The 23,314-nt window shown below is 48.3% G+C and overlaps 1 protein-coding gene across 4 annotated transcripts in view; it reads right to left on the minus strand.

The window, feature by feature from the left end:
• Positions 1-962: 962 nt before the first annotated feature.
• The window catches only part of KCTD15 (potassium channel tetramerization domain containing 15), a 47,167-nt gene continuing 24,815 nt past the window's right edge, over positions 963-23,314 (minus strand). For all 4 annotated transcript variants that reach the window (XM_050978908.1, XM_050978907.1, XM_050978909.1 and 1 more), the window contains exons 3-5: positions 18,179-18,323; positions 10,055-10,360; positions 963-4,721 (exon numbers count right to left, since the gene is read on the minus strand). In XM_050978908.1, coding sequence (XP_050834865.1) covers positions 4,566-4,721; positions 10,055-10,360; positions 18,179-18,323 — 607 coding nt within the window. In that variant the 3' untranslated portion in view covers positions 963-4,565. The remainder of the gene's footprint in view (positions 4,722-10,054; positions 10,361-18,178; positions 18,324-23,314) is intronic.

Below are 23,314 nucleotides of genomic sequence, written 5' to 3' on the forward strand. Positions count from 1 at the left end.
ACCTAAACCATCTCCTGGCCAGGCCTGGGACAGGTTCACAGGAGTCACTCCTGGTGCTGGGCTTGTTTTGGTTTCAGTTTTCTAGCACTGTCTCACTAACCATGGTGATACCTGTTGCTATTTAATTAGTTGTAATGGCAATTTTTTGCACAGCCAAGAGACAAGCCACTGCACACTCCCACAAATTTGATATATTTAGGATTTTTGCTTTTACTGCACAGCTCATTTCCTGAGCCATTTGCTGAACCAAATCTTAAGTGTATGAAATCTGTGTGCAGGCTCTCAGCTGAGTTACCTTGACTTGCTTCCAGTTGTTTTTCTCAATCTCATCAACCTTTTGCGCATTTGTAGCAGCTGGTTAGTAATGAGATTCAAAGTTGGGTTTTATTTTCTAAAAAATGTTAATTTATTTATTGCAAATAGTATGGTTTAATGATGGTTTTAAAAGAGAATATTGTTGGGTAAAGATTTTAGAGTATTCTATATGGCTTTTTAAAGTCGCTGTGAAGGTTTCTGGGGCCACGGCCGCTCCTGGCGCGGGGAGCGCAGGGAGCCCGGTGGCACCTGGAGCGAGGACACCTCTGCCCTGGACACTGGACCACAGCTCCAGGGCTCCAGCCAGAGAGGCTCCTGAGCAGGCACGTGGCTTTGAGCATGAGGAGCAGCTGTAAGTACCTAAAGGTGGGCTGAATGCCTTGGAAATGCTTTGCTGAAGCAGAATTTGGGCCCACGGGGAAGCCGAGCGAGGCCGGTGTGGCTCTGAGCAATGGGGATCGAGGGGGACAGGGCGAGCAGGGGCTCAGGCTGTGCTGCAGAGTTAACAGTGTTACAGCACCACAGAAGGGAGACATTTGCTTATTTATCTTCTCCGTTTTTACTATGTTATGCTTGCCACTTTTTTGAGGCAATATTTTTTTTGATGGGAAACCATAGCGAAAGCACAAATAGAACTATTTGTCCAATAGTTTTAAAAACAAAGGTTTTAATTATTTTTTAAGGTTTATGAAAAGCAGAAGAAAATTTATACTGCTGCTATTTAGCCAAAAGATTATTCATAAGGTATTTAAGGCCAGGAAGTGTAAAGTTATGTTTTAAATGTATTGATAATTTGTACATATTGTTTATAAAGGCCTTGTGTTTATTAGAGTTACGTTATTTTGATGATTTCTGTACATACTGGTAAATACCCCCAATTTGTGTGAAAACATACTCCCTTATTTGTACTTATTTTGTAAAGAAATAAAACAATTTACTAAAGTAACACATCGAGTGACATACAGTATTAATTTATCAAACATGAATTTCACATTGTCTTGTAGTTCTTAAGCACTGGTCAGAAACATTTTGCATTAAAATATTAACAGAATACCCACGAACAAATATTAAAACCAAATACTTCAATGTTTTGTTGTGCTGATTCTTATCCTTTGTGAAACATCTAATAAAATTGTCAACAAACCTCGGTGCCATCACACAGAGAATGGATGCACTCAGCAGTGGCTGGCTGGAGCGAGGAGCCCAACAAGCACAACAGAACATTCTCTCTCCCTTTCTGTCTGCCACTGGGGCTGTGACAGCCTGGACACAAAGTGCTCCTGGAGCCTGGTGCTGTCAGGCTCGGGGCCAGTGCTCAGCAACAGGAATCAGAACAGTTTTGCTCCATGGGATCAGGTGAAAAACCAGGCTGTGCTGTGCTTTGCTTCTTGGCCTTCGCCACGCAGACGTGTGCTGGCTGCGCACCACAGCCTCAGCAGGCTTCTGGGGTGCTTTACACATCCTAGTGATGCTGAGCCATGGTCTTCATTAAGTTATGTTGCTGTGGTTTAAGGCCAGAAGTAGATATTCAAATCATTTTTTTGCTGATATTGATGCCTAAAAATATGGGGAAATAAGTAAAAAATATATAAATGAAACTGTAATAATCTTTAAATAAGTGACCTGAAGTTACTAACTAAAAGAACGTGTCCTAGCTTAACTTTTTTTTTTTTAAAGGCATATTTTTTCTAAGAAAGTGATTGTTTCCACATGTCTTCCTAGCCTTTGTGCTGTTCTGCAGTCAATGCTGTGATGTCATGGTTTAAACTTTCCATCTCAAGTTCACATTTAACTCGGGTGGCGCAGCCTGGAACCCTTTCCAATGCCACCTCAGCAAAGCTGCCCCAACTACAGGAGCTGCTTTATTCAGCTGTAAAAAAATACAGTAAACACCAAACTGAGGAGAAACCAACCAAGCAAGCAACCAACCACCCACAAATACTTCCAACGTTCCACAGATGTGTAAAAGCACCATCCCAGTCTGCACTCCCAGAAGTGCCTGGGAGAGCACATGGGACAGGAGCAGCCCCTGGGATGGAATATCACCTTTATTCCCTGGCTGAGAGGTAAGAACTGGACAGGGTGTGCTGCCAGGAGTGCTCAGCTCACCCCGTGCCAGAGGGCAGGGCAGGAGTGGATACAGGATAAAAACAAGAACCTGAATGGACCATTGAGGGATACTTTGGACTTAAAGGTATGAAAGTAATAAATAAAACACTTCTATCTTTTTGTAAGACATGGCTACATCAAGCTGAATGGAGCAAAGGGCTGGAGAAGACGCAATCAAAAATTCTCACCTCTTTCAAACAACATGGGAGATACAGTGAGTGTTCCACCCTACGTGCTTCTTTTGTTCATTTACTTTACAGAAATGTTTATGGCATGAAGTACTGTATAAGAAATGTGCATACACAAATACATGACAATTATACGTTAAGTTCTTTACAATATTAAATGTATAATATACAATTCTACAGATATCTTACATACAAAGGTGAATGTTGTGCCATATATTCAAATATGGCAACGCCTAGCAACTTTAGAATGTCGTACAAGTATAAAACCACAAAATAAAATAACTTTACAACTCTTAAAGTAGACAGATTTGCTCAACTGTTCTGCTAAGGTAGCAGGCCAACCGGCCAGGATTGCCATTAGAGATTTCTGGGTTGGGTGACCAAGGTGAGAAAACCTGCAGAGGTCTGATTTTCCATGGACAGGTATCCAGCCCTTTTCCAAAAATTAGACCCCTGCCTAGATTTTACCTTGGATAGTCAGTACAGTTCATTGCTTTTGAAAATACTAGTCTTAAATGTGACTTTTAAATTTTGCCTGATTGCAATCAATTTGCATTAAGAACTGTTGGCCACTTAATACTCTGTCCCTTGTTCAGTATGGCCATATTTATGCATCTAAAAAGACTTTAATTAAAATTCATCATCTACAGTATTCTATAAATTATTGTGGGAGAAACTAAATTGTGATTAACACATGAATTAGTGATTGAGGACCCAATCATGCTAAACAGCAATAAAGAGGATTTAGCAGAATGCTATTTATAGCCTTGCACCTGCAAACACGGTGCTGTCTCCTGAGTTAGAAAGCCCTGTGAGTCAGTGCCAAGTCCTGGCAGAAGCAGGACCCTCCTGCAGACAGACCCCTGACTTTGTTACAGAGAAAGCTACACAAATAGAGGGCAGCTACAGAATTCAAATTTTAATAATAATTTAAAATAATAAAACAATTGAAACCGACGGCATCCTGCTTTCATCTGGCAATGGCAATACAGGGGTTTAACAACTCTTTGCAAGAATTCCAGACCCATAAAGAGTGGGCTAGTCCAAAATGCTTCAACTTTCCTGCTTAATTTGGGCTTCTAACATGGTTAGTAAATGATTAACAAGGGGTGCCTTGTTTGGTAGAACCACACTTCTTTGATGATACAAAACTTAACAGCTGCTGTGTCAAAACAAGATTGGCTTTAAAAGAGCTACCGCTCCTCGTGGGGTATGTGACCCTCGTGTGATGGTGGATGGCATTTTAGTTAGTGCTTCCAGATCCCTACTGTTGCAAATATTGCCATAAGTGGGCCTGTCTAATTTCTTGTCACTTGTTTCGTTTGGTTTGTGGGGGGGGGTTAAGTACTGAGCACCAGTGACTGTGAATCAGTCCTGTTCTGGTTCTGGATCCTGTTCACAGAGAGAGACCTCAGCTGGAAATGTAGTATAAAAATAAGCCATTTGCTGATGTGGGTGAGTACAATCACCAGGTGACTGTGATGCTGGGGTGTGAAGCACGTCTGATATGGAGGAGGGGCAGCAGTCAGGGAAGGTTCTCAGTGCAGTTTTTGGGGTTCTTCCTCCCGCAGACGCCCCCGTCCCCGCAGCGCAGCTCTGGCTGTCCCTGGGCTCCTGCTGGTCCTTTCCACTGCTTCCATGGCTCTTGCTGCAGAAGTCCAGTCCAGGGCCAGGGTTTCCAAAGCTTTGCCTGTTCCACACCACTGCTGGTCAGCCCCAAGTCCATCCCAGCCCTGCCATGCTGGGTGTGCTCAGGAACTCCACCGTGAAGGACAGACAAGTGGTTTTCCAAATGCATTCCATGGCTGGCTGTGTGACAGGTAGTTTCAGAGTACCACTAATGGGCAACATCAAGTCCAAATCTGTTTGCTAATACTGTTTTGCAAATCCTTAGTGTTTCACATAAGGGACTATTAAACACTTCTACGGTTACAAAGGGGGCACGGGGAGGGTCTAGTCCAGGGGCTCCTGTTTTATTCTGATTGTTGGGGTGGGTTGTGGTCGTCTGTCTTCGCGACACAGCACGTACTCGCTGAACTGGGAGGAATCCACCCCACCACCACAGGAAGCTGCCACGTTAAATCCCTTCTGAAATAACCTTTCCAGCACCTGCAGTGTGGAGGGAAAACAATCAGATTAATATTTAGGAAATGTTAGTGATAAAAGCATCTGGAAGCACCAGACCTAAATGATGGATTTAGTCTTTCGAGTCCTCCTTGAATGAATATTATTCAGCTATAATTCTATAACTTATTGTTAAATGACTACACTGTGATTAAAGTCTCGCTCTCAGCAAACCTCTGTAGAAAACAAAAATTAATCAGAGAAATAAGCACTCTGCAGAGCAGCTTAGTACATTTTATAGTAAACTGTGGTGATATTGATGCTCTCACTTCTTATAGAAAGCAACATCAGGTTTAAGTTCTAATAAAAAGTGCCAATTAATCATTAGGAATATGAACAGTCTGAGAGAGGGGGGCTGAGAAACTCTTCCTTGGCAGATGAAAATGTATTAGGAGTTCAGATGACACCTCCACCAGCTTTTTGTGGCAGTCACAGCTGTTTGCCCTCGCTGGAAGGGAGCAAAACATGGCAGGGACAGAATGCAGAGCCAGGACGTGGACAGGAGGGAAATGTTCTGGCCCAAGAAAGAGGTTAATCTGTACTGCCCAAATATGTATTTTCTCCTTCTCCTCCTGAAGAAAAGTTGGTGCAATTTAGATGCACGAATTTAAGGAACCCAGAGGCAACTTAAATTTCTGTGACTGTCACCCGGCACATTTCCCCAGGATATGCTGAATCCTGGCTCTGGGAATGGGGCCCTTTCTCACAGGCATGTGGTGTTGATATTCAGCTTCCCAGCAGAGCAGGACACACCAGGCCTCTCCCAGAGCCAGGTGAGGGCAGATGCCAGATCCACCTCAGGCAGATCACAATGCAGGACCCACTCAGGCTCCCCTGGGCCCCGGGCAGCAGCCTGAAAATGGTTGCTGTGGTTTTCTCTACTTTTCTCTAAATGCCATCAAGGAGCAGCCTGTGCTGTTCTCCAAGAGCCTCACCCCAAGTGTGGCAGCAGGAGGAACAGGGAAGTGACCCCATGTTTATCAAACCCAGGATCCTGCTCACAGCAGCACCAGCCCCGTGTGACACCTCTCTGCACCCACAGCAACCTGGACCAAGCCCTTTAGAAACTTCTTCATCCTAGAGAAGTGTCTAAGCAACACATCCACCTGCAGACAGTCAGCTCATCCCTCCCTGGGCCTATGTTCCAGGAGGAGTTTGGTCTGTGTCCAGCTCAGTGTGAGCAGGACAGTGCTCCCTCCAGAGCCCTGCCCTCACTCAGACCCACCTGCCTTGCTCAGTGCACCGTTTCCTTTGCCACAACACCCGGGTGTTGGCTTTGCCTTTTCCAGGAAGGTGATTTTGGAGGGACAGCTGTGTCCAAGGTGGTGTCCTGGTGCACTGCAGGCCATGGCAGCAGCATTTGCTGCCTTTAATCCCTTCCATCCCTCCTTGGGGGCTGCCTGTGTTATCCATCTGCATTTAATCCAGGCTTTGGCTTTCAGGGCTGACTAAAACCTTTCACTCTTGCTACCCTGGCTCCAAGGATGGGCAAAGGAAGGGGCTGCTCCAGCAGAGCTTTGCCTAAGTCCTGCCCAGTCTGCTGAAAATCAGCTTGCCTGAGGAGTTCTGCCTGGCCCTGGGACACAGGGACTTACCATTCTCAGAAAGTCACATCTGCCAAATCTCCCTGACTTTTGCCCTGATTTTTACAAACTCTACACTGTGAGAAAGCAGGAGAACTGAAAGATCAAAAAAGCACACTGGAGTATGGAAGAAAAATGAAGTGGGAGAGAAGAAAAAAAGAGGCAGGAGAGTGGGTTAATAAAATCCATTTAAGACAAAGAAAGAACACTTTCATCCCTCTTATTCAGCCAGGCTCTATGGGGCCTGTAGGACAGAAATGGGTGCAGACACCAGCACTGTTCCTGCTCAGAGGGGAAGGCAGGAGGAGTCTGAGATGGAAGGAGGAATAAGACATCAGCAGGCTGTGGTTCACAGGCTGGAGTATATTCTGCCTTGTTGTGCTCACTGCTCCTAGCCCTGACAGGATGATGAGAGACAATCCAGCCATGGGAAAGGAGGCTTCTCCCACTGAACTGGGTAGTGGAGCAGAGGATTGGCAGGGAAGATTTCTGAGAGAGATGGGACTTCAAAATCCTTACGAAAAAGTTTTTTAAATCAATTTGTTTGTAAGACAAAACAAGCAGGGGGGTGCCCTTGGCTTGCCTCAGACCAAAGCTACGGAAAACTGGATGTTAACACAGGATTCCTTCTCATGGAGCCTCTCTGTGCAAAGACCCAGTCCAGACAGACACTGCACCTCAGAGCAGCACCAGCCAACAAAGCAATTCCTTTTGGCCCAGAACCTGCTGGAAGGACCAGACTGCAGGCTGTAATCTGGAGTTAAAACCCTGGGATCATCAATTTTCTCAGGCCAAATCCTGTAAACAGTGCTGAGGATGTTTAAACACTGCAGTTTTGAGTGTCACTGGGATGAGGCTGGGCTCAGGTCAAGGGAAGAGGCTCCTTTCAGTCCTCCCATGAGACTGAACAGCATTTGAACATGGACAGGTTTAAATCCCACTTTGAGAATTTGATTCTATACATTTTGTTTCTTCTGAAGGCAAGGTATGGACAGGGGGAAAGCAGTGACCATCTCTGCTACTCTGCTGAAAACCCCCAAAGAGAACATGCCAAAAACTGAGTGTCAGCTGTGACTCTCCCATGTACAGGGACACATGCACATTATTAAAGAGGGGATTTGTGCTCAGATTTAATACATGCTGGCTTCCAATATTCCAAGCACATCTGATTTTGTTGGGAGGTTTTCCAAATGGAAACCTGATCCTTTCATTTAAATTGTGCAGAATATTAACAAATACATTCTTAATTATGAAGTCTTAATGTTCAACATTCACAAGCATCACAGAATTTTCTCTAAGGTAAATTCATGACTCCCACCAAAACCTATTGCAAGGAATTGAAAAAACCTTCACCTATATATAATTACAAATGGGTGTAAAATTAAGAGTTACTGTATTATTTTTTTGCCTATTAGATGTTGATGTTCTTTGTTTTATACACACAGTTCTTGATATAAAGCATGTGATGAAAATATTTTTCAAATATGAATATTGCAACTGTGCTACCAAATACATTGAGCAGAGCACAGGGAGGCAGAAGTAATGTATCACCTGAGCAAAGAGCAGACAGGTTCCTTCCTGTGCTGCTCTGTGGGACTCTCTGCAAGCAATTCTGCTCCTCCAACCAATACCCATCTCCCTTAAGTCTGTGCATTTACCTCACTGTACTTCCAGCTTTTGACTTAATATTGTTTTGCCAAAAAAATCCTTGGAGGGGGAAGAGCAGAGCCTGTGTGCTGACCAGAGTTCATCAGAGCCAATGCTAATTAGCTGCTGATTTCATCAGCCTTTGGTCTCAGAAATGCATCATTTTCCAGAAAGTGTTTGAAAACACTTTCTATTAATTATATAGTAAAATGATGTAATTTAGTAAAATGATGTAATTTAACAGGATTACTTATACTGCAGACTCTTTGACAGAAATTTTTTCCACAACATGAACTTGCAAAGAGACCCTTTGATTCTGTCTGAATTTTGACTGAATTCAAAACACATTCAAATAATAACAGTAATTAGTGTTCAGCTTTTACTACACGTGTAGCACATGTATCCCAGGAGTCACAGCACTGGATAAAAGAGCTGAGTGCTCAACCATGTGGGCACCCAGAGCTCTGCCAGGCAGGGCTGAGCTGCCCACTGTGACCCTTTATGGTTTCTGCTCCTCTCACTGCTGGTGGGGTCTAACAGGCTCCCATGGACAGCATGGCTGGGACACAAATGCTCTTCCCCAGCCACTGTGTCTCATGGCTGGGACACAAATGCTCTTCCCCAGCCGAGCTGAGCTGTTCCCTCTCCCCCCAGCACAGCAATGGGGACACCTCCCTGTGCCACTGCCAATGGGGACACCTCCCTGTGCCACTGCCAAAAACGGAGCTGCCTCAGGGCACCCCCAGCCCAACCCTTGCCAATCCCCTCCAAACCCTGCCAGGTGTGAAGCTGCTCAGGGCTGTGCAGAATGAGCCCCAGCCTGGTGCAGTTCACCCAAAGCCACCACTGGGGAGTCTGGACCCAAAGCCCCCCCGAGCCCAGGGGGTCCGGGCTGGTCTCAGCACAGGGGCACAGGGAATGCTGCCCATGCAGGGGGGCACTGGCACCTCCAGCCACCTGTACACCTTCAGGGGACTCTGCTGAAGATCCCTTGGCAGCCTGGCAGACACAGGGTGCCTGAGCCTGATGTGCAGCACCCACACAGCCACAGAGCTCCAGGCTCGTGTCCTCCCTCGCTGCTGCCCCCCTGCCCAGCCAGCCTGGCCCCCAGACCAGCTCTTCCCTGGGCTTTTGCCCACAGGGCAGTCTCTCAAGACAGACAGAGCATTTCCCACAGCCCAGGTCACAGCCACAGCCACAGCCCAGCTGCACAGGATGCACAGGATGGGAATTTGGGAAATGCTCCCCTCTGGGTTGATTTCCCTGCCCATGATATGGGCATCTGCAGAGTATTCCAAAGGAACACACAGGGAAAGCAGGAGCTCTGTCTTGCCCAAGTTAAGGGCAGCTGGCTCCTGCCCAGAGCCCCAGCAGAGCCCCAGCAGCAGCAGAGCTCTGGCTCAGCACTGGTGATCCCTGAGAAATGGCACTGCCTGCCCCCAGGCTGCTGCCTCAACACAGACCACGTATTTATTCCTGCTGCCATCCACCTATCTGTCCAGTTATCTTCTTTTGTTTCATATGTTTAATTTTAAACCTAATGTCAAAACTCTGGGTATAAAATGAAATACATTTTTGTTTAAAATACTCTGGGCAATTTTTATAGAACATCCTTTTGAAAAAAAAAAAAGTGCAGAGATCAATTTTTTTAAGTCCATCCCGCAGGCACCATCATTTAATTATGAGTGAGACATAAATTATGCATTTACACATTGTTGCATTTTCTATAAAATGGTGTGGAGATTTTTTTTTGTAGTTTTTGGAACTCTCTCTTTCTTCCTAGAGGCACTTTGGAGGGAAAAAAAAACCTGCCAAAGGCTATACATTGATGAAAAAAATTAGCATTTATCAGTATAACACCATTATGAGGCCAGCATGGCACTAACATACACAAAATCTAAATGTATTTTTCTGCTTAGAGTTAGGAAAACCTGAAAGACTGTGATCTCACCAGGCAGAAAAATGTTTCCTTGCAGTATAAGCACTGAAAGTAATTGGGCAGAAGCAAATAATTTGCATATAATTGAAGAAGACCCAGTGAAAAAGCAGCCCAGAGCCGAGCAGGCAGCAGGAAGGGCCGTTCATTACCTGCACGGAGTTCAGCCGGCAGTATCCATTCAAGGGAAACCTGATAACGTGGGTGGGGTCCTGGTTCCAGCCCGCGTTCACAGAGTTGCACATGACATCCCCCGTCTCCGGGAAGATCTCTTCTATCAAAGCCTTCTCCCCACTCAATGCAATTCTCTCCCCCAGATCTGGAGTCACTCTTACAACCAAGCAGTCACAAGGCTGGAAATGTTTCCTTTGTTCTTTCTCTTGTTTCCATCGCTCAAGTTCCTTAATCATTGGCTGCAGCTGGTAATACTTTGCTTCTTCATATAAAAGATTAAAGTCCTGGGGAACAAAAAAAAAAAAAAAAAAAAAAGAGAGAGGGAGAGAGAGAAACTAGAAATGCTTATAGTTCTCTTTTAAAAATGAGTATTGTTCCTGTTTGACCTACTTAGGCTTATGTATTGTCAGCAAGAGAGCAAAGGCAACAGGTACCCACGCACACACACCTCCACAGAAACCACACCAGGCTGGGGTTCGAGTGTCTGGGCTGACTGAGAAATTCCCATGGCACTGCATTATCCTTTCATTTATTATCCCACAAGCTCAGTGCCAGAAGGCTTCACTCTTGGGTTAAGAAATCAAAATAGCTGCTTGCAATAAACAAAGCTCCCTGATGTAAGAGATGTTCCAAGCTCCGCTCTTCACTCGCGGCTCGGACACTTCTGATCTCCCAGCAGAGCTCTGGGAGATGGAGATGTCAGTTCAGCTTCACTTCTCACCTGCCTCTGCTGAGGCTGAAATCCAGCTCCAGCAGCTGAGCTGCTGCCTGCCATGGATGACTGTTCATGTGTTTCAGGAGTACTTTGGAGGCTGGTAATTGCCAGGGAGGTGGTGACCATCCTGCTGGCCGGAGTCAGCTGCGTGCTCCAAGGGCTGAACAAAAGCAGTTCTTCCCTGCCACGTGTCCATCACTTCCCTTGGGCTCTGGGCAATTCCAATTCCCAACCTGATCCAATTCCCAGTTCAGTGATTGTTTCATCAGATTCTGACAGATTTTCTCCACCTCAGCTGAAATATGTGAGAGCACAGGGAGGCAAAGGGTGTGAGCCCCCAGGGCCAGCCAGACCAGGAGAAGGACAAGGCCCTGGGGGCACCCTGCTGCCCCAGCCTCCTCCAGCCTCCCAGGGGAAGAGAAGCAGCAAGAACTCAGCTCCTCTCTGCAGATCCTGGCTTTGCTTTCCCTGCTCCTGCACCTCTTTGCATCTCAAATGCTGCCCCACAGGTGCTCCTGCGGGGTGTGCTGGAGCTCAACACCTGGGACAAAGGCCAGTTCTACACCAGAGAAATGAAAAATAAAATGAAATGAAAAGAAAGATCAAGACTGAAATGGCTGAAATCATTTGGACTGGGAAGAATGATACGACAAGGAGCAGTCAAGAAATGGGCACCAAAAGCACCTGAGAAATAACGGGTGTGCTGCTGCCCCGGGACTCGGGGAGGAGGGGAATCAAAGGCCAATGGAGAGGCAGCACAAAAAGGTGCAACTCTACATACTGGTTTGGAATTAACCTGTAAAATCTCCTGCTGCAGGGGATTACTGAACCAAAGCAGTTATCTCTGCTCAAATTTGGCACCACAGACCCACTGGTAGTGGAGGTGCTCCTTCACCCCAGGGCTGCCTGCAGCCTGGAGACACATGAATATTCACAGTGACAGGGCAAGGTGATCGACTTACAAAAGGGACACCAATCCTTTACATCTCTTTGATGTCTGCTGAGGTGGGGACAATGCGCACACAGCTAAGGCAGAAAAAAGGACTGGAGGATAAGAGGAGCAGAGAGGAAGAGGGATAAGAGCGAGTGGGAAGAAATGAGGGCAACAAACACTCTCACGGGACAGCTTGAAGATGGAAAACACAGAAGATTAAAGAAGAAATCATGCAGAGAGCATGCTGCAAACAACCTGCAACCAGTGCTGGGAACAGGCCAGGCAGAGAGCCTGCACTACCTGGGCTCAGGTAAGGCAGCACCAGCCCCAAAGCCCTGTCTGTCCTCTGTGGAAGGTGTTCTCACCCTCCCCAGAACCAGCACTCTCTGCTGAACCATTGCTGCTTTTCTCTGTCTCTCAGTACTGAGCAGGGCATCAGTTTAAACCTACAGGGATCAGTGGCCTAAATTAACAAAAAAATCTGAAGTCTCTGTGCAGGACACTGAATCAACAGAGCCTTACCACCTGACTGTGCCTAGTGAAGGTGTGTGCAGTGGCCTGCCAGATGCTCACCTGGCTGCTGCCATGGATTGCTCTTCCAAGCAAGGAAACATGCAATGCTAAGGAGAAATGTAATGGTGTAGAGTGAACAGGAGCACCCAGTCATTTCTGAAGGCAATGGAAAATCATCTGCTGTTTTCAGTAAGTCCTGAAAAACTAGTTTTAGAGAATTTGGGTTCATGGACACTATAAAATAGGGTAATATTTGTAAAATCAGTCAAGAGATATGTGCTAAGAAAACTCAACAGTAAAACTTGGAAGAGATGGTGCAGTGATAGAAAGAACAGCCCTTCCTTGCTGAGAGCAGAGGGTGGCACAAGGCTCCTGAGGCTGGATGCAAAGCCCATCACGTCTCAGAGGCTCTGACTGCCTCCCCTGGCTCTGCACTGGCCTGGCAGTATCCTGAATCAAGGACTTCAATGGTCCTGCAGCCTCGGGCCACAACAGCAATGCCATAAACCAAGCAAAACCCAGATCACAGCAGCCCTGCTTCCCCCACAGCTCAGCTCAGCCCACCCCATCAACTGCAGCTGTGCATGACTCTTGCTGTTGCCATTTGCCCTGATATGAACAACATAAATTGTACATTCTGATAGCATTTTGTGAGAAGAAAACCTGCCTTCAGATGGAACTGCTCTTCCACAACTGCTCCCAGAATGACAGAGCCACACTTGAGGGGCTGGGTGGAGATCAGGGCTGGGCTGGAGCACCATGTGCTGAGCCAAGGGGTTTGGGTTAGACTCAAAGTCAGGCTCTCCTGCCTGTGCCTGCTCCACACTCGGGTTCAGCACAAGTCTGGGAAGGGCTGTGCACCTGGGAGGGCCCTGTGACAGCCCTGGGGACTGAGGAGATGCTAGGAGCTGATGTCAGGGAATCACCACTGCCAGGCAGTGCCAGTGAGGGGAACTGCTTGTGCTCTAGCACAGTAACAGGTGGAGGGGATCAAAAAGAGTCTTCTGCAGCAAGAGAAATTCACTGCAGTCCCCCAGTGACAGCGCTAGGAAGGGACAGCAGGGACACCTTGTGTGACCCCTCTGCACTGCTCCCACGGCCACCAGCAGCAAAGACTGCCCCTGCTCCTCTGATGGGACATTTGCCTTTCTGCAGGGACGGTCTGGGGCATCCTGAGGGAATCTGACAAGTGTTTGGGGAGGGAGGAGGGTTTCACAGAGCCAGGAATACAGAGTGAGTGGCTCACAACATGGGGGTCAGGTTCTCTAGATCCTGTGCTTGGACAGGGTCCTGGGCTCTGCACACCAAGCCCAAAATCTTTTCCTTCAGGCTTTACACATTGTTCAGAATTCTGTCTGTGACCAGCCTGGGAGAGCCCAGCTCTGGACTGTCTGCTCTGCATGCCCAGGTAATACTGGCACAGTGCCACCCTTGCACTGCATATCAAACCCCACCCTGAAGATTTACTTAGGTTTAATATGAAATGTGAAGCAGAAGCATGAAACCCTCAAGAGCCCTCACCAGGGAGGTGCCACAGAAGTGCACAAGAACATTTCCATGCTGCTGGTTTCAGTGAGTTACCAAAGGCAGGGGCTGACATGGCCCCATCCAGGAGAGGATGTGTGCCTCTCCACATCCCACTGCAGAGGCAGGGAGCAGCCAAGGGCACAGAGGGTCCCTGAAGCCCAGCCCCAGGTCACAGCCCTGTCCCTGCACAGGGACACCTCAGAGGCTCCAGCCAGGCAGGGCAGTGCTGCTGAGCTGCAGGCAGCACTCCACTGCAGATTTTGTACAACACCCAGGAGTTCCTCGTCCTGCAGGACCAAAGCATCTCCCATTCCTTACAAGCATTATTTCCCTGTGTTCCCAGCTCCCTAACAGCAGCACCAGAGCCAAGCACTATGACAGACAGTGGAACTGCTTCTGTTTAGCCCAGGAACACATTTTCCTCTGGAGGTGATTCCCACCACCAGTGCAGTCACAAGCAGGGTGCTCTTTGATAGACTGAAAGGGGAGACAGACAGTCCAGCCTTTAATTTCTCTGTGAAGTGCCACAAAAAGCCTCTACAGCCACCATGAAGCTCCTGTGGCTGCTGCAGGGAGTAGTGGGAAGTTCTTCCGGGTGACTGGAAGGAGGGAGCAGACAGGCAGGGATGCACACAGCCTTTCCAGCCACAGCTTCTGGCCTACATGCAGATCTCATGGAAACAGACCTTCCCAAGATGCAGCCTTTCACCTTTCACAAACCAATTTTCTGCTTTCTGTTCAGCAGAAAAGCTTTTTCTGTGGTGGATTTCAAGTGGGCTAGATTCTGGCAGTCACCTGTGGCAGGGGTGACATCTTGCTGGGGAAGAGGTGGGAGCTGAGACCTCCACTGTGCTGCTGTTCCATGCCAGGGCCAAGGGTCCAGACCTGCCCCCAGGCACAGGCACCAGCACAGACTGAGCCCTTGTGTCCCACAGACCTGCTGCTGCTCTCAAAGACACCCTTTATTTCTGTACCTAATGCTGACTCCTGAACAGGCTGAAATAGCTCTTTCTGTCCATTTTTCACTTGCTATTCTTTATTACATGAAACAACAAACTGTCATCCTAACTCAGTGTTTCTCTTGTATTTTTAGTGCTGTGAAGATCTGACTCCTGGCTATGAAAGAAAGTTGCTCACTTCTGCAATGACAACTGCACTGCTTCCTGAGGTCAGTTTGAGAGACTTTAGATGCAAGCACACAAATTTGTAACTGCATTAATGAACTGGAGTGGTGGCCCTGTCATTCTGCTGCTACAGATGATCTCTGCAATCCACATAAAACCCAGATGTGCTGTGCCCTTTGTGCTCCTCCCTCTCTCAGAGGGAGTGACAATATTCACATTGCAGTGTCTGACTGATGCTCTCTGAGCAGGGAGTGAGTCTCAAACAAGACTCACAGCAGCTCCTGCTTCTGTGTGCACTTAGGCACGGGCAGTGAAGGGGACAATCCAGGGGAGCCCCTGTGGTGGCATGGGGGATCAAGGAGGGCAGTCTGGGCAGCAGGGGAGGAGCAGCTCCTGGGGAAGGGCTGAGCTGGCCCCAGGGGTGCTCACACTGAACCAGAGCAGGCAGAGGAGCTGGCAGCAGCTCCAGCCAGGCACCATCCCCAGCTGGGCACGGGCTGGCTGCAGAGCAGAACAGCCACACTCACGCTCACTCCTCAGAACACTTCATGTGGCTTAAAATCCCCCAAACCCAGGAAAATCACAGCAACCATAGCAGTGCTACCTTCAGCAGGAAGACCTTGGAGACACTTTCAAGTTCTGTCTCAGTAGTAGTTGCAAGTATAATTAATATTCACTGTAAACACGCCATCAGACTTGATTATACAGAATCCCTAGCCTTGGAACACACACCCCACTTTCTCTGCATTTCAGTGTTAACTTTGTCTGAAAACAACACTGAAATAGCAAACACAATAATGCTGGTGTGGTGCTAACATTCCAAACTTTCCAAAATAACCATCTGAGCAGCAATTCAAGTTGAAAAGCAACTTGGCTAAACCTTGAGGCTAATAAACTGCTTGATTAAATTAAGGGGTAAAAACTAATAAATATTCAAAACACTTGATAGTGCTTTGTTTGACATAAAGAACATTTAATGCAAGTCTCACTGGAAAAGCTGTCAGGTTTTATACCTTAAATAGAGTTTTGCATTTAGAAACACCAAGTGATTCCATTTGCTGCCTTTGATTATTGTCTTCTGTCACTTTAATCATGCTGGCAAAATTACACAATTTCTGTGAAGTTAAATCCGTTTACAGTGCAGTTTTAATACAGCTTTACAGAGCATTCTTCTATGCATTTTGATTTACTTACTCCCTACCTAGCAGTGTTTTGCTTTGTTCTTGAGCCCTCATTAGCCTGGGGTTCGCTCCAAAGCTCTCCCAGGGAGGAGCTGACTGGGATACATCTCCCCTGTGCCCAGGGATGGGGGGAGCAGGGGCTGAGCAGGCACAGCCCCCCCAGCCCTGCCAGGCTCACTGCACAGACAAACCCTGGGCATCCTCTCCCCTCCAGGCTCCAGCCAAACCCTGCTGCTTCTGGGACTGAGCACCTCTGAAATCTGGATGCTGGCTGAGGTCATCATCAGCTCAAACCATCTCTCTCTTCTCCCCTACCCTCTCTTCACAGAATTCACAGAATCACTGGGTTGGAGGAGACATTCAAGGTCATTGAGTCCAACCCAGCCCCAACACCCCAACTGAACCCTGGAACCCAGGACCACATCCAGGCTTTGTTAAACACACCCAGGGATGGGGACTGCACCACCTCCCTGGACAGCCATTCCAGAGAAGTTTTTTTTTCTGTAAAAAACTTTTTCCTGATATCCAGCCTGTATTTCCCTTGGCACAGCTTGAGGCTGTGAGCTCTGGTTCTGTCAGTGCTGCCTGGAGACAGAGTCCAGCCCCAGCTGAGCACAGTCACCTTTCAGGAGCTGTCAGAGTGATGAGGGTGCCCCTGAGTCTCCTTTTCTCCAGGCTGAGCACCCCCAGCTCCCTCAGGGGTTCCTCTCAGGGTTTGTACTCCAGCCCCTCTCCAGCCTCGCTGTCCCCTCTGGAGGTGTTCAAACATCTCAACCTCCTTCCCAAACTGAGGGGCCAGACTGGACACAGCACTCAGGGTGTGCCTCTTCTCACACTGTCCCACTGGACTGTCCAAAACACAGCTGCTCTCCTGTGCCTCTCCCATCTCTCCATCCACCCTTCCCTCGCTCCCTTCTACAGCCCCCAGGACTGCTCTGCTCTTTAGCTCCCCCACTACACACAGGTTTGCCCTCATTTCTCTGCAGAGTTTTCTCCCCCCCCAGCCCATCTGCCACTCACCAGGAACAGCAGTGCTCAGGACAGCCCTTCTGCCAAAACCTGCCCCCGCCTCAGGACCAGATGTGAGCTGCAGACCCTCCCATGGTGGGTCAGGCATGACTGTCCTCCTAACTCAGGTGAGAATGGCTGAGCTGGCAGCACAAGGACCAGCTCTATTCCAAAGCAAGAGCCACCACCACCACTCTGGACTCACTCAGTCACAACTCACCAAGTGCTGCTGTGCCCAGCCAGTACAACAAAGTGAAATGGCCCTTCAGGGAAAGCAGGAGTTCTCCTTCCTAGGAATGCTCTGCATCCTCTAACTGAGCAGATCTCCATCTGCCATCCCAATTTATTCCTCATCTCATCCTGGAATAAGTGCTTTTGTTGAACCTTGTCATCTACAGTTTGGACACTTTTGTCTTCTAATTTTCAATCATCAGGGTGGCAATGTTGGAAATTTCCTAAGTGCAAAAGGCCAAAAGGAGAGCCTTTAAACAATCAGGGCCTGCAGAGAAACAACCAGCACCACGACTTCACACAAAACATCTCCTGCTCCTTGAAAAGCCCTCAGTCAATTCCAGCTCCCAAGAATATTCTGACATTAACTGTGAGCAGATTACTTCCTGAAATCAAACCATCTGCAGAGGTTATGTCTAACACAAATACTCATGGCCTTGTTTAAGGGTTTCTTTTTTGCACCCACAAGAAAAAGATTTACACAGTTCAAGTCCTCTATGTATCAAATTTGAAACATTCCTTTCAAATTCTGAGCATTAAACCCTGCCAAGTGCAAGTTGCTGATGCTGCTTCTTAATTGTTGTTATACCCTGATAAATAAGCTAAAAATGTGAGAAAATACAATTAGTTTAGAAAAACTGATTTAGCTATAAGCTTCATCGTTTAACTTTTCTCGGTATCCATGACAACCACTGGTCCATTTATTAAATAATAGCATCCCTGGTGTAATACACAAGTACTAAAAATCCTAACAAATAAACAGCAACATTTAGTTAAGTGTGTTTAGGTCAAGCATACAAACCAACCTGCCCCAAAACAAATGACAGAACGGGAGGAAAAAACAGATTGCAGACTCTAGCTTTCCTTACCTTAAAGTCATCTGGGAGCAGTAGCTTAGATGTCCTTAGGAAGCTTAATATATATCTGAAAATCTCCCCATCTCGATCAATGAAATAATGCTGTTTTAAACTGTCCAAGACAATGGGCTCTGTGCCATTAAACAGACGACTTATTCTGGAAAAGAGAGAAGAGAAAAAGAAATGGGCAAAAGAGACAAAATCTCATTGCACCCTTGGGGCTTCAGAGCAACCAATTTAGGTGCATCAATTCAAGGTGCATAAGGTAATGCAGGGTGGTAATTTGGTGACAAACACGTGCAGCAGGGCAGGAGCCCTGGCTGTGGGCACTGAGAGCCCCATGGCTGCCCTGGCACCAGGCTCTGCTGCCCCAGCCAGGCAGGGCCATGGCCACAGCTGGAATGCTCACCCCAGGGGCAGAGGGATCCTGGGGAGAATCATCCCACAGCTGGAATGCTCACCCCAGGGCTGGAGTGCTCACCCCACAGCTGGAGTGCTCACCCCACAGCTGGAATGCTCACCCCAGGGCTGGCAGAGGGATCCTGGGGAGAATCATCCCACAGCTGGAACGCTCACCCCACAGCTGGAATGCTCACCCCACAGCTGGAATGCTCACCCCAGGGCTGGCAGAGGGATCCTGGGGAGAATCACCCACAGCTGGAATGCTCACCCCACAGCTGGAGTGCTCACCCCAGGGCTGGCAGAGGGACCCTGGGGAGAACACGAGTCCCTGGCTGTGACACATCCCTGTCCTCCACGTCCTGCTACCAAGTGGCTACTCCAAGGATGGGTTCCTGGTCATGAGCCTGCCCCCAGCTCAGCTGGCATTTGATCAAACACCATCCAAGCCCTTCTGTGCTGAAGGAGAGGCTGCCCAGGCACTGAGATGGGCTGGATGGACCTGTCAGTGTCCATCCAATACAGAAAACCAGAAACCAATGGCCCACGCAGCCCCACAGTGTCACCACCAGCAGTGCTGGGGATGGGCCTGGCAGGGGGAGAGCACCCTGGCAAATCTTTTGTGAGGGGAAAAAACGGGAGCAAGACCTGTGAGACTGGGGGATCAGCTGATTATGGGACCAAAGGACCACTTCAGCTACACCACTCCACGTTTTTCCAGAGCCTGCTCCACGGAGAGCAAACCAGGGATCTGCCTGGCTGCTGCTCCTCCAGCCTCCCCCTCCAAATGCCTGCCTCCTCTCACAAGGCTTTGTCTTCCCATGAGAAATAACCCAGCTGAATATATGTTCTTGAAAGGGAAAACGCAGGAGACAGACAGCAACGACCTATTAAGTAATTGAGTCCATCTCTCTGACAGTGCAGCATTGTTCCCAACTGCACAGGGTCTCATCTTTCAAAGTCCAGTCTTAAATAATCCTGCCACGAGGACTCCTCCATTTCCCAGAGAGCCCACCCCACAGCTGGCTGCATTTCACTATGGAGCCAGCCCTTCCAATAGCCCAGGAAATCCCCAGGAGCCTCGCTCAGGCCAGGGCAGGGCTCTCCCCTTCCCTGCAAAACAAGGTCTGAGCCATGCCCAGCACTGCTGCAGCCCGGCCTGGCTGCCTCCCTCCTCCCACCACCAGCAGCCAGCCCAAGCTCCCAGCCCAGCAGCGTGGGGAGCAGCTGGGAGTGCTCCCAGTGCCCACCAGGTGCTGGGAAGGGCAGGTTTGCTGCCCCACTGCCCTGCTGCTGCTCCTGCCTGTGCCCTGGCCCACAGCTGCACCTTGCTCTGATCTTCTAACTTGCTAATGTGGTTGTAAATTTATTAATGCGCCATTTGTATCTAAATAAAATGTGGAAATAATAAATAAAACTGGACTAGGGAAGTCTCCACTGAATTTTGCTAAAAAAACCTTTCTGCCCTCTTAATTAAGGAAGCTCCAGGTTTTACTGCCTGCTCTCATGCCCATGCCAGCATGCAGCCAGTCTGGGTTACTTGTGAGAATAACCAAGTGCTCTCCTAAACCCTAATTATAACATTTACAGTTTTCTCCAACCTCCAGCATGCCTACAGTATCACAAATACCATCCAGTTCACCTGGCAACATTTAATTTATATAATCACAAGGTTCAGTAAGACTCCTGTAATTCACTCTGCTCTCTTTTGTTGTTATTTTAGGGCCATTTGCCCAAGACAGTTAAATATACTGCTTTGTACAGCACTACACTTTATTCCAGGAACCAGACAGTTAATTTATTTCCTTTGGCAGTGTGCTGTGCTGGGATACACTGAAAGCAGAGGAAGCACTGATAGCTTAAGGTTCAGTACATACATTTACTAAGTAAATCTGCATGGCTATTGGAAGTTTTGAGATCTTGCATCTGAACAAGCTGAGCTGTGGCTGAAGCCTCCTCCCCTTTCCTGCCCTTTCTCTGGAGTCTGCAGAAGCAAAGCTGCTCTGCACGGGCACAGGGGAAGGCTTGCCAACAACGACAGGGTGCAGAGAAGACAGGGTACAAAATTTTAATGGGCCACTCTTTAATGTACTAAAGCATTTTTTTGGTAATGAAAACAAAACATGAATTTTGAGGCTCCACTTTGTGGAGTGCCCTGAGCTGTATTTCTTCACCAGCGAAATTACTGCTGGGGAAAGAAACTCACAGAGTGTTGAAAGACTTAACTGCCACCCCAAAAACAGAGTGATGAATAGTTTAAGGATTTATTTGACATTTTAGGGGGCTGCTACGTTCCAAGAACCAACTTCACTGCAGCGTGTTGTAATGCTGCATGTGGAAAGAGCTCCCTCTCCTCCCATCTCGCCAGCTCAAACCATACCTGGAAAAGTCCTTTGGAAAATGCAATGCTGGGAGAGCACAAAATGAACTTCAAATGGACAGTTCCTGACAGGATTGCTCTCCATGTGTGAAGCTGTAGGAAGGACCACAGTGACCAGGAGCAGCTCCATGCTCTGCACAGGGACACGAAGCTCCCTGTGGATGGGTCTGTGGTGGCCAGAACAAAATGCCTCAGCCAGGAGCAAAAGGCACTCAGACTGTCAGAGCTGGCAAGTCAGCAAGAGCAGGGGGACAGGAAGGGCTTTGCACTGTCCAGATGTGCTGATGCTCAGCCAGAAATAAGGCAGCAGCCTGGCTGGCAGCCTAAGGAAGCTGCTTCCTCCAGGGACCCACCGTGAGTTTAAAGTCATGGGGAGCTGCTGCAGCTCTGAGGGGGCAGCAGTCACCCTGACAAGGGTTGTTTTCATGGGTGGTCATGGCAACCAGCGCTGTACTGGTGGACAAATTAGCACTTTCAGGAGGCCCTTGCTTATGGCACACAGAATAGTACTTCCAGTGATGCCTGTGAAGAGGCAGGAGGCACAGGGAGAGGGAGACAAGGCAAAAGGAGCTGGGATCCTGCAGCAAAGGGCGAGTCTGAACAATGAACATTTCTTCAGCACTCCCACCTTTCTGCAAGAGATGCTTCACTTTCTAATTTAGGAGCACTTGTATCATCTGTGTCCAACACTAAATTTCCATACAGGGAGCAGACTGAGGCAGGACCAGCTCCAGCAATTGCCAGTCTAAGGATGCCAAGCGTGTCCTTCCACAGCCTCCACCACCCTGGCCATGCTAACACCAACTGCCCAGAGCTCAGATCCTCCCAGTCCCCTCTTCTTCCTCCTGGCTTGCTCCTGCCCTCCCAGCAAGGTGCTTTTCCCAGCTCCTGCTCCCTGCTCTGCAGTGCTGCCCACCCCAGCCCTCCAGGGCTCCCTGCCCTCCGCTGCACAGAGCCACTAAGGGGCTGGTGTGCAGCCCCCAGCCTGGCACCTCCAGCCCTGGCTGGGTGCACTTCTCTGCCTCTCCCAAGAGCCAGAACAGAACCTGTTGATCCCATTCCTACAGTTTCTTTGTGCTTTTGTTGTTTCTGCTAAAGGCTTTCACATTTTCAATAATGTTTCGCCAAAACGCCGAGGGGCGAGTTTCTAGCTTTGTACCAATTTTACCATGATATTAAGATCTTCTTTTATTAGATTAAAAACAAACAACAAAGACAGCCAACCCACAAGGACAAGAGTGCCAGTAAATTCTTTTCTTAGTTTCTTGGGCAAGGAAAGAAGCCCTGTGCTGCCTGCAAGCAGCTGCAGAAGGCTGCTGCCCCCCCTAATCCCAGTGACCAATTTTCCAGCCTGCAGCTCCCTGCAGCTGCTGTGCAGGCAGGAGCACACAGGGGCTGCAGGGCACTGAGTCCAGCCCCCAGAACAGAACTCAGGACACACCACCTCCTTCAGCAGCTCCCCCAGCTCCCTTCCAGAAGCAGACAGGGCTTTGGGCACCCCCAGCTCCCTCCAGAGCACCTCTGGTCATCCCAAAGGCCATCACTGAGCACACCTGTGGGTCTGCACATCACACACAGCTGTTGGGGAGTTTCGTGGCACTTTGGGACAGAAAAGTTTTTGGGGTGGGGCAGTTTGCTCTCTAGTTTGGGCCAGTTTAGCCCAAACCAGATTTTTGGTTTGGGCTAAACTGGTTTTCTTGACAGCTTTATTTTGAACAGAAAATACAAGTTCTTTCCTATTAAATCTGGTTCCAGAGGTCTTAAGAAGAGCACCCAGTATTGTGGGACCTGTGAGACAATCAGCAAGTGGGGCTGTGGCACCGTGAGGCCCCTAAGGCCCCCAGGTCCCTCTGCTCTGGGGGTCACTGTGGTCCCTGTGCACTGCTCTGGCCAGCACAGTGACACTGCATAAGTAGAACTCTCTATCACAATATTGCACCAAAAGTATTAATTTAAGTAATTACATGATTAATATTTAACTGTTCAGTGATATTCTTGTCATTCATAATTTAGTTGTTTACATTTATTAAAAATTGATTTTGTAGACACTTTTTCTGCCCAATGTCAAATCAGCAGGGAACGCACATTTCAGCAAACTGTCATTAAAATGTGGCTCTTTGCTCATTCCGTGGGAGGACAGGGGAAGAAGAGAGAAATGCCTGTCTGTGGGTCCTGCAAACATGGTGGTGTGTCCTGCACCCGCTGCCCTCCCTGCTGGACCTGCCCCATGTGTGCCCTCCTGCCCTCAGTGCAAGCACGCAGCAAGCTCTGCAGAGCTCCCTGTGCTTCAGGGGGCTCTCAGCTGTGCTTGGCTTTTGGGCCTGCCTGTGGAGCTGCAGGAGGAGGAGGTGGCAGTGGGGAATGCCACA

This window comes from Serinus canaria, chromosome 11 (assembly GCF_022539315.1).
Source record: "Serinus canaria isolate serCan28SL12 chromosome 11, serCan2020, whole genome shotgun sequence".
Classification (NCBI taxonomy): domain Eukaryota; kingdom Metazoa; phylum Chordata; class Aves; order Passeriformes; family Fringillidae; genus Serinus; species Serinus canaria.